At 36.3% G+C, this 12,158-nt stretch overlaps 1 protein-coding gene across 1 annotated transcript in view; it reads right to left on the reverse strand.

The window, feature by feature from the left end:
* Nucleotides 1–1,248: 1,248 nt before the first annotated feature.
* Nucleotides 1,249–12,158, reverse strand: part of ARHGAP15 (Rho GTPase activating protein 15) — a 591,597-nt gene continuing 580,687 nt past the window's right edge. Inside the window, exon 13 of the mRNA XM_004674681.2 lies at nt 1,249–2,326. Within this exon, the coding sequence (XP_004674738.2) occupies nt 2,155–2,326 (172 nt within the window). The 3' untranslated portion in view covers nt 1,249–2,154. The remainder of the gene's footprint in view (nt 2,327–12,158) is intronic.

The following is a 12,158-nucleotide window of genomic DNA, read 5'->3' on the forward strand; positions in this document are numbered from 1 at the left end:
AAAGCAGGTAGTGCCATTTCTTTTTGGCTGGCTCCTTTCTGGCTGAGGCTCACAGAATAACTTTAAAGATGGACTCATGAGGGATAAGCCCACTCCTCCCCCTTTCACAAAGAAAAGTAATTAAAGTCTTGGAGAAGATATAATTGAGAATATAGAATGTCATGGAAATGAAGAGATCTTGAAATAGAATGCCAGAAACTTTTTTTTATGCCTCCATGTTTTTCTGAAAGCCGTAAGTACAACTTTACATAGGAGAAGAACTTGCAGCTGACAAATCTTAGCTCACTGTTCCTGGTGACTTTAGATCATGGGCGTTTGCCTCCTGTGACTGGCCGTGGCTCTGTGGTATGTGTATATGTCCCAGTTGATGGAAACACTCTTGAGAATTTACTGAGGTTGCTTCCCTGTCCTTGGGCATGAGCTGATGTCATTGCCAAAATGAAGACATTCAAGAGGGCAAGAAAAACCTTTTCTCTCTCCCAGCTCTGTGTGTTAGAGCTGCACGCACATGTGGCTTTCTTGAGCAGATTCTTCCCTCCACAGATCCCATCCATACAGCCTATGACTCTTAGCTTGTTATTGTTCGAAGTGTTTGCTCATGGATCTGTGCTTCATGAGCTTTATTTACATGCTTTATTTTTCATTTTATGAACAAATGGATCATTAGATGGACTATCACACTGGATTACTTTCATTTATTTTATCTGAATTTGGTAAAAAGCTGTCAAGCAGGGCCCTGCCTGGTGGTGCAGAGCTAGCCACAGCTGCTTCAGCATGAGTTTGATCCCTGGCCAGGGAGCTGACCCACATGGCGCAGCAGACCTCTCCTGTCTTGCCTGCTGCTCCCCTCAGCAGTGTGCATCTTCAAACGGCTTGTTCTTCTCCCCACTCTGTCACTGGTGAATATTCTTACCTCTGGCTCCTGCACCTTTGGCCTGTACCCCAGTTCTATATGAATAAATAAATAAATCTTTAAAAAAAAAAGCTGTCAAACATAAGTCTACATTTTTTATCAGCAGAATATTTTCACAAAACTGAGTATGAGATGTGTTCAGCTAGAACTTACTTTTTATCATAAAACAATGTTTGATATATTCTAGACAGTTACCCTTTTGTTTATCCATGACAACTGAAACTAACCATCAAATGGATAAAACAATCCAAGCCTAGTCAAATAATCCTTAGGGCATATGAAAAATAAAGCCTTAAAAAAAGTTCTTTCTAGATGGATTTAATGTAAGTCACCAATAAAACATTCACAGAAGCATAATAAAAATTCTACATAACATGACATAGCCAGTGAAAAAAGAAGATACAGAGTTTGATGAAGATTCAAAATAGACGTTAACATTAAAAATGAGCAGTCATGCAATTCCTGTATAGAGATCAAAACTGCAGGGTCACTAATTTTGCTTATCATTTATAAGACAGTATGTTTATGAGGCTGTGGTCTACACACACACACACACACACACACAGGCAATGGCAAATGTTTTAAACTGTCATATTTCTGTAGAAAAATTGTCATACAACATATTTTTGTAAATGTCACCATATAGCATCAAGGATAGCTGGTCTATATTTACACATTTCAAAAATATTCTTGAAAGATGACATATATCTATTTTGGTTGTGAACCTGATCTTTTTGTCCTATTTTAAGATAATCGACTTCTGCTTTCCTCCATCCTGTGCTTCTACTCTTACCAAGTTTGGGCATCTACCTCAGGCGCATTGGATAGTAAGAAGCCTCATTTACCTGTGCACACAAACACACTCTTAATTTCACTCACAAGCACTCTCATGTTTAGACAACCACAGTGTCTAGAAGCAATACTGAAGTTACCTTGGATGTTTACTGTGCTCTGAACATTATTTAATAGCTTGGAGCATGTATAATGCATGCTTACAAGTGCTAAAAGAAACAGCACTGAAGGGGTTAACGAAGAACACATATAGGCAAATATTGTCAACTATTTTATTCAAATGTTTGGAACTTAAACACAAAATCATCATTAAGTTTTCACTAAATGAGGCATCTGTCGCTTGAAAGGAAAAAAATATTTCAGAAATATGTTTACAGAAATGTAAAAATATTAGGCATCAAGACAGATGTGACATATTTGGTAACTTGTCTTGTCTGTCAGTCTTCCTCTTAGCTGAAGATCTTATTGTATTCGCTCAGCATGAGTTCTGCTATCTGGTTTTGGTACACCATGCAGACTGCCATGTCCCCCATTTCATTTTCAGCTCGAAGAAGGGTGGGTCCAAACACAATCCCTAAGCTCTGAGTGGACATGAGGTTCTGGGAGGCTTTGGCCACTATCCTGTGGAGAGAGAGAGAGGAAAAAAAAAAAAAAAAAGATTTCATGGGGGTTTGAAATGAAATTGTGACTACTTTTGAATTATAAAGTTCTTATGTTCTTGACTTCTTTTTCTTTTTCCTTTGAAGTTTTCATTTTAAGACAGAAAGAAAGGGCAGTGACTGGTTTTGGCAAAACTGAGAAGGCAACACAAGAAAAAAAATGTAGCTCCAGAAAAACCAGAACTAACACGATACTATTTAGTCTTCTATTTTTCATGCTTCACCAGGTGGGAATACAACCTATGACTTCTGGGGGAAGAGTTCATTGCCTTGTACAACTTTTCATTCTCACAATATGAGCCATTGTATGTTCTCCACAAATGTATTTGAAATGAATAAATAAATATATTAAACAGAAAAACACCAAAAAGATCCAGCCTTTGAAGTGATTATAGTAAGGGAAAGAAACAGGTGAGCATAAAATATAAAAATCCACACAGAATAAATAGAACAATATGTGCATATTTAATGATGGAAGGCAGACATAAGGACTGAGAAAAAAATTGTTTAGTGATTAGAGTGAATAAAGTGTTCCTGACAAATGCTGGGACAGAAATATGTTTTGTAGAAAAGGTAGCTTCTGAGACATTTACGTGCATGGCAAAATTCTAAATGTCTCCATTCATTTTGGATAGACAGTTTAACTCACACCTCAATAAAATGCAGAATTCTGTAGCATTTGCACAGGAAAAGAGTCCCATTGGAATCAAAGAAATGTCTGCTGCATGAGGACTGGATGGAGAGGTGGGATACCAATGAAACATTAGGATGTGGTTTTATTAATGGTAACACCTTGCCTGCTCCATCATGGGGCTCTTAAAAAGAAAATAAACCCCATCATATAAAATACGAATTAACAAAATAGTGCTTATTACAACTGAAACGGACCTGGGCTTATACTAAAAGTAAAGAATGCAATTTTAGTGATGCTAAGGAAGTAGGGAGAGCATATGGTAGAAGAGGGTGCTAAGAAACACCCAACTCTGCACCCTACCGCATACCCCAAACCCAGGGAAGTATGAGTATAGGGAATACAGGCAAAGGAATATAGGCAAAGGAAAGCTGCATTCAAGGCAATGGGGTCTCAGCACCCATGTGGACACTGAAGGACTGGGTGGAGACTCTTAGTCCTATGCAGTCTACATGGTCGCCAGTCAGAAGCAGCAGCAGACTGGCCTTATTTCTATCCTTTGATTAACCTAAGTCCTTGAAGTACCACTTCCATGTCCAAGAGGCCTTGTCATCTTTCACCTGAAAGACACTGAGAAGGGCCAAAGTTATTAATTTGTGACTCCCCACAACCTGACTTCATGGCCAGCAAAATGTTCTCAACCCTATGAATTAAATATTGTTCAAGGCAATTTTATTTTTCATTTAAAGTCAGTTTCTATTGTTAAGCCCATTTTATAGATGAGAAGACTGAGGTTGAGAGTGGTGAAGTGTTAACGTTATACAGAGTTGGGGTTCAAAACCAGGCAGTCTGGTTCCAGCTCCTATGGAAGCATCATTCCCGCTGCAAAAAGTGGCCCCCAGGAAAAGGGGAGGCCCCAGGTTTCCTCCCCCACCCAAGGGAGGGTGGAGCTGAGCAGGTAGGAGAAGATGCTGAAGAGAAGGCTGAGGAATGAAGGAAGAAAGATGGAGGGCCAGAGGAGATCTGAGGGAGGCACATGGAGCAGAGAGACATGCAAAGAAGTGGCTCTTGTTTCTTGGTCCTTGACTGGTTGAAACCTGTGGATGAGAGACCTGTGAGGAGGTTAACAATGGCAGCTTGTATTTTGGGATTGATTTTGCTCTTTTCCTCCCAGACTTGTCTGGCTGTTTCTGATCCTTTCTATGGGTCCCTGTCAGAAGGTGCCTTAGGCTTGTGACAGGCTTTCAGGCCTCAGAGGCATTGTTTTGGGCCAACTCAGGCTGGGCATTTAACCATGAGGTGATAGACAACTTTAGGTGCTTGATTTGGAAACTCTCTTCTTCCCTTCTTCCCTTTTTCTGTATTGCACAGTATTTGTATTAAAGGTCCTTTCCATGGAAGTTCTTATACACTAAGTCTGTTTATTTTGATGTGATGGCAGTACCTATTTAGAGCTGGCAGCCTTGGGGACTTTGGAGGTGCTCCTCTCCCTGTCCTGTAACACCACAATATGTTTTGACTTCTTCAGTTAGTCCTGGAAGGTCATTCACTCTATCACCACCTTTATTATTATTATAGGATCCTTCTAAAGGAGCATGTGAATTTTTAATTTCCACTGTAGAATTGTGATTAGTATCTTGGTTACAATAGATTTATTGTGGGCAAATTTGGACTCCCAAATTTGGAGTGAGTATTTAAAATTTTCTGCCTCACATTTTTACTTTTATTCTGTTTTAAATGGAGAACATTTGTACCTGTGAGCACTGTTGGCATGGATACATTTCTGAAAAGGAGTCTCATATTTTTAGAGTATCAGTGAGTTATCTGAGACTTCAAATTTAAAAATTTTCTTCAGAAAATAAGAAAAGTATGCCACTTTGCTACTGCATTTACCAAAAGGAAACAACCTCCTACCTCAAGTAGGGACAAATTGAGTAAATCTTTACTTCCATTTAATTGCCATTTATCTCAGTTTAATCTCTCTTGACTATCTCTCAGATCTCTTTATTATAAAAGTCATTAGTAAGACATTCTGTGAAGAAAAAAAGAATTTTCTTTTAGTTTTAAAGTAATACCTTTTGTGGCAATATTACTTCATGGATCCCATCATAAAAAAAAAATGTTAAAGTTAAATATGCCATACCATAACTAATCAAATAATCAAGTACTTATTTGTTAAATGTGGCTTTAGCAATTTTACTTACTAGTATTAAAGGTCTAGGTTGAGCAGCTATATCTAGCAGAGACTAGAGTTCAGAGGTCATAGGAAATGGAGAAGTAGAATCAAAAGCAAGAGTGTATTGAAAGTATGAAGGTGAGTGACCGATATAGCGCATTGTGTAAACAGAATAAGCAGAAGGGTCTGGAGATCAGGCGAATGAAAGGGAAAGGGATGATGTTAAGACAGATTGAGATTGAGGATGAGTTTTCCTATTTAGTAATGACTATAATTTCAGTTGGTAGTACTAATAGTGAGATTTGAATGGCTGGGATCTAGAGTTGAGTCAAACTCACAGAGCTGAGACTAATACCAATAGAAGTTCAACAATTGATTACTGGAGGGCATAGTTGTTACTCAGGATTTTGTGGGGGGTAGAAGCTGGAGACCTCTAGCATATAGATGAACTTGAATCACTGGAGGGTTAACGCAGCTCCTTGGGTGATACCACAGAAAGATAAAGCAGATGGCACTAAGGCAATTGAGGGTAGTGAAATAAGGCTCATGTGGGAGTACACTATTTTTCAGTTATCTAGAGTTCTTTAAATTTTTTCCTGCTTAGTAAAAAAGTTTGGTTTTAGAATCTAGAACAGGGCCAGATCTAGAAAAGATGATCAAAATTTAGTTTAAATGGTATGAGTTAGGAGGCTAGAACTGAGGATCAGTGTCATGTTGGGTAGGGAGGAGGGTGGGGCAGGGCAGGATTTCTTTCTTTTAGATGATGGGTCATGGAAGAGAACTCCAGTAATGAACTTTTCCCTGCATCATTTTCTTAAGTTTCCTGAAAACAAATGCTCACTTTGCTTTTAGACATGTGCAAATATGAAAAATCTATTCTCTCTCAAACTTGGGTCCATTTCTTAGCACACTTTCTATTTGATTTTAATAAAACCCATTTTTACTTGAGTGCTTTAAAATAATCTTGTTATAAATAGATTTTACTTGATAACATATAGTTTTGTATTCTTGTTATATTTGCATTACAGTAGATTAAATCTTTTTAGCAGCTTGGGATTTTTTTCTAAATTGGGAAAATCAAATTATTTGAAATAACTTTAAAAAACATCAAATGTAATTAAGAAAGTTAATAAGAAAATATGGGTATTATATAGAATACATACTATCTTGTTTATTCAATTTATAGTTATTGAATGTGTATATATAGACAAGTATATATATATATATGTGTGTTTGTGTATTTGGTAGTTCATGTTCTAAATATCAACCAATCAGTTGTTGGTATGGTGAAAAATTAATCAATCTTTAGATTAGAGGATGAATATTACGTTGAGGTACTAATAACCAAACTATATAATTCATGTAAAAAGGCAAATGCATTCTCACATCAGTATTTAAATTAGATCATATCCCTTTATAATAGAGAATGGGGATAGAAATTAGTAACAAAAGCAGATAGCAAACTGAGGATATCTAGAAAAACATATTAATGTCATTATAATCTTTATTATTCAAATATAAACATTCTCAAATGCAGTACTCCTAAATAGTTAAGTGGTTATTTTGGATCACATAGGGAGCCAACCACAGTTTCAAAATATCACTAGAGTTCTATCCTGCACAATTATATAAAATTTAGTGTTTCTTTTTGCTACCTTAAATCAATGGATGTTATAATATGCACTCTCACTGTGGAGACCACATAGGCATTGCAAGTGACTATTTCTGAAAGCTTCAACTAGCAAAACATATGTAAAGAGGAGACACAAAATTAGAAGAATTTGAAGCCCTGCTTGGAAAAAGAATTTTTTTAAATCTAGTATCAAAGATGGAAAACTCTTAAAAACAAAAAGTTGTACTTCTGGTAGACTAAGATACAATTGAATTGTATTGTTGGAAGGGAGAATCTGATTTAGAAATCACACAGACTTTTACAATGGGTTTGGCAATACCTCTAAGACAGCTTTCGATATTGTGAGTTCTACAGAATACCATTTTTGTGATATACCTCACAAAAGAAGGCATCCCAGAGTAAAATAACTTTTGGAGAACAATGTATGGCATTTTTTCTTCTTGGAAAATCACAATGTACAGTAGTTTAAGAAAGGGTCTGAAGAGTTCAGCAGAAAATATATCTATTCATCTTTGCTTACCACATCTTCCCTAACTTGAAAGTCATAGACTAGCTTCATTGCTTCTGGCAAGTTCCACCCCTCTTGGTAAGGTTTAGCTTTCATTATACCTTAAACTACATGACAGTGTTATCAATTCTGAGGTCCGATTTACAAAATATTCAGCAAAGCACTGACCAAAGTAAAGATCAGAAGAAAAGGGACATATTTGAATGACAAGGTGAGAGAGATCAAGTATATAAACTGATGGTTAGATTAGAGGTGTAAAAAAAAAATTTAGATCTTATGTTAATATTTGGGAATTCCTCCACATGTTTGGTTACTCACCTTTTATTTACTTCCAAGAAAACTTTAGAGCAAAGGTAACGATTCTAAGCAAGATGAAGAGCTTAAAATTTAAACTGTGAATACTTGATGAATAGGAAATTGAGGCTAAAGTACAACTCTTGAAAAAAGCTACTTATTAACCCTGCTTAGTTTAAAATAGCTTCAGAAAAATAATTACAACTATGATTTTTTTCATGAGAAAATACTTGATATATTCCTTGTAAAAGCAAATCTTATACTGTTAAGTATAATTCAAGTTTATAAAATCTTGAAATGGGTAAGAATTCATTTTTTTCTGCAAAGAGCTGAGAAAATGATATACAGTTTAAAACACAAAAAGGAGAGCAAATTCCAGAACTCCTTTTTGTTGGACCCAAATGGAAGGAGCAATGATCCATTAATTTAAGACTACTTAAGAAGCAATCTATAATTTAGTACTACAAATGTTAGACCACAGACCGAAAATACAAACAAAGAACACCTCATGCTCTAATCCTGGGTAAGTTTTTCCAAAAATGAGCTGAATTGCTAACTTAAAGAATTTCTCAGTTGCTTCAAATCATAGCCAAATGCCTCGAACTGAAGGATTTTTACTAGAAAATGCAAAATTAATGCTGAATTAAGAAGACTTAAGCATTTAATAATAGTCCAGGTCCAAACAAGTATATGGATGCAAACTTCCTTTTAAGTTTGTGCTTTGCTGTTGCCATAGTGTTTTGCAAAAGAAGTTGAAAGGCACAAAATTGCCTTCAGGACAACTCTCCAGTTGTGAAGGTGTATTAGAAATGTTCCCTCCCTATCTCTGGAGTGCTGTGATTTCCCAACACACATAATGTTAGAATTGTTTAGCTTGAAATAGGAAAGTCTGGTGGTAAATGTACTTCTGCTAGGTCACACCTGGCTTGCAAAATACAGCTCAGCCACTGTGTGTGAAATGTTACTTGTGATTTTGATCACTTAAGTGAAGAGACACTGTTAAATAGAATGCATCTTCATTGCATTAAATTTATGTTTTCTATGTGTAGAATCCCAGGGGGACGGAGCAAGAAGAGAAAGCCATGCTAAACACATGCTTTCCTACATGCTTTTCCATTGGTACAAACTATATTGCTGTCTACACTGACCTTCTTTATGAAACTGAGGGCGAACACAGTAGGGGTTCTAATTTCTCCCTTAAAGTCATGGCTCTACATTCAGACTTTGTTTTCAAATATTGTCAAAAGAGAAGAGCATTGTAAGTAACTTTGCCCTTTAAACTGATGTTTTTCAAGGTGGTGAATCACTGGTGATTCAGCTATTTCCTTATATGTTAATTTATAAGTCAATTTGTTGAAACTAATTGTAAAGTCTTCAATTTATATCCAAACAGCATGTTATTTTGCAAAGTAAGTTAATAAGTATTACCCTATATGAGAATTATTGCTAGATTCTGACAGCTTTGCTTTTATGATGGTTAAAGTTATGTGTATGCAAATTTTTCAAAGCACATTATGGAAAAGGAGCTTTATATGGTATCTTCATATTCAGAGTTGACAGTCTTCTTTGCATTTACTGAATATCCTCTTTCAACCAAAAGATTGAAACATTTTCAAGTATTCACTTGCTGCATATTTTTATTAATTGGGTATTATACAGAAAAAAATTAAAAGCAATATTTAGAATATCTAATTAAATATGAGGATTGGTAATGTAAAATAAAAATGAATAGTCCATAGATTTTAAATAATGTCTTATTTCTAGTTGGAATATGTATTTCATAGGATGACTATAGCCAGAGGTAAAAATGGTAAGACCAAATCCCACAAATAGGAGGTAATACATTAAAGGAGCACTAACAGTAATTATTTGTTGAATATATGTGCTAATCACTGTGCTTCAAATCTATCATTATTTTCAAAAACAGATTTAAAAATTAGCTTTAATGTCTTTTTTTTATGATTATAAAGCAACCGATTCTATGAAACTTTTAAAAGTTTGGAAAATAATAATAAAGAAAAATAATATCTCTGGTTACCATAACCACTCAATATAATTATTAATATAAATATCATAAATATCTGTTGAGTACCAGGCCTCCCTGGTGGCTCAGGGGTTAAAGTCTTAGTCCTGTCAATCACAGCAGTTTGAGTTTGGTCCCGAGGGAGCTACTCCTCCTGGGGTAGCAAGCCTTTCCTGTCTCGCCTGCTGCTCCTCTCAGCAGTATATTTCGGTACATCTGTCTGTTCTGCTCCCTACTCTGTCACTGGTGAATCCTCTCACTGTTGCACCTCTGGTCTACACCTACTATGTAAGTGTGTGCATAAATAAAAAAAAATAAAAATAAATCTTGAGTCCTTGATAATTGCAGAACATGACTAATAATGTCAGGGATTATGTGATAAATAGAACAGTGATCCTGCCCATAGGAAGTTTATAATCTAGTAGGAGAACCATACAACCAATAATACACTAGTTGACATAATAAAGATATTTTAGGCAAGCACTGAAGTACTTCAGGAAAGTTTAAGGAAAGAAATAGTGTTCTGACCTTAGGTCCTATCCACTAACCCTGGGGCCATTAAAGAAATTCAAATGACCTGGAATCCATCTCCAGAAATTCTGGTTTATTTAGCATGGGTGGGTTCTGACTGCCTACAGACAAAATAGTGATGAGTCTAATGAGTGGTAAATGATAGGACAAGCTCCATGTAGTGGTCAGGGTGCTTAGAAAGCCCCCTCTAAGGCAGGGGAACATGGACAGAGACTTACTTAGCTGCACATAGCTAGGGGATAAGAATTCCAGGTATGGATAATAGGCACTGAGGGGTGAGCTTGTGCTTCAAGTCTATGGAAATAAAGAAACTAGAGTGACTAGAAACTAAGGAGTGATGCAAGAGAGATGGGTGAGGATTTAGGGCTTAATTAATTAGATCTTGTTGAGGCTTTAGGGCTTAATTCAATGGGTGCTGGGAATCTATTAGATTTTCAGCAAGCGAATGACACTGCCAGCATTTAGGTAACATAAATGAATAAATAATTCATTTACCTATGTATATGAGAAAATACTTGTTATATAATTCTGTAGCTAGCCATTATTCACTTGTTTTATTTTTTAAATATTTATTTAAACATACAAGAGTTGGGGTGTAGGCCAGCGGTATGGGAGGGTGAGAGGATTCACTAGAGACAGTGTGGAACAGAACAGGCAGATGTCCTGAAATACATAGCAGGCAAGATAGGAAAGGTCTGATGTATTGTGTGGTTACTAGTTTGTTTTTATTATTATTACTTGCGACTGCTGGAGAATGGAACTCACGCTGCAGTGGCTACAACTATTTTGAAAGCACTGAGACCTTAACCTTTGCACTGCCAGGGAGGCCATACTTTTCTATCATAAGCAACTCCCACATCTTACTTACATTATATGCATTATTTACTCATTACCTGCAGATTATGAGACTGATAAGCTATTCACTGTGCCAAATCAAGAATACCCCTTTATTCCCCTTTAACCTATGACTTCTCAGTGTATGTGAAATTGATATATAAAAATCAATCTTTCCATGTAATCTTCCCTACCTATAAAAGAGTTCCTTTAGGCAGTAGTTCCTAACCAGAGGCAAGTTTTCAACCTCTACCCTGGCCCATCACCCTACCTCTGGCATTGGGCAATGTCTGGAGTAATTTTGATTATCATGACTAGGTGAGGTAGAAAGTTACTACTGGCATCAAGTGGATTGAAATAAAGCATGCTGCTAAAATTACTAAAATTCACAGGACATATGCTCTTCCACTCCCCCTACACACACTAAGAATTTTCCAGTAGCGCTGCTCTTGAGAAACTCTGACATTATAAAAAGAGTAGAACTGTAACAAGGTTATCAAAGTTTACAGTTGAGAATAATTAAGAAGCCATGATCAAACACAGCCCGGCCTGGCACCACCTTCTATATTTCTGACTCAGGTGTTTGCAGAGGAACTTGAGAATTTGCAATCTTACAAGTTCCCAGGTGGTGACACAGCAGGCCAGGGACCATGAGTGTGGAACTCAGATCTCGCTTTTTATGGCTCTCCTCTTCCGAAAATATGATAGCAATGGGAAGATGACTAGTTCGGTTTTATTATTATTACTTACTATTATTCTGAAAATAGTTACTAAGTTGATAGGTGGAAAATCATCTATCGTTATACTTTGGATAATTCAATTTAGGAAATATGGAAAAAGTTACAAAAAAAAAACCACGTTGGTTTTCCTTTCTTTGAATAGATGCTCATATCTTCTGTCCCTTTTCTGAGAACCTATCATTTTGTTTATTTGTTTAAGGAATTTTTCTTATTTTGTGTAACAAAAGTAACACATAACCTTTGAAAATAATGTACTAATGAGGAGAATCTATGTGAAAGAGTAGGACTTCCCCACTTTCCTAGTCAAATTCCTTCATCATGATATCTTTAATTAACAGATGGGTGATCCTTCTGGATGTTTTTCTTTCTATCTATCAATCTATCCATCCATCTACCTATCTTTCACCTACCCATCCATCCATCC

This window comes from Condylura cristata, unplaced genomic scaffold (assembly GCF_000260355.1).
Source record: "Condylura cristata isolate star-nosed mole 26May11 unplaced genomic scaffold, ConCri1.0 scaffold00002, whole genome shotgun sequence".
Lineage (NCBI taxonomy): Eukaryota > Metazoa > Chordata > Mammalia > Eulipotyphla > Talpidae > Condylura > Condylura cristata.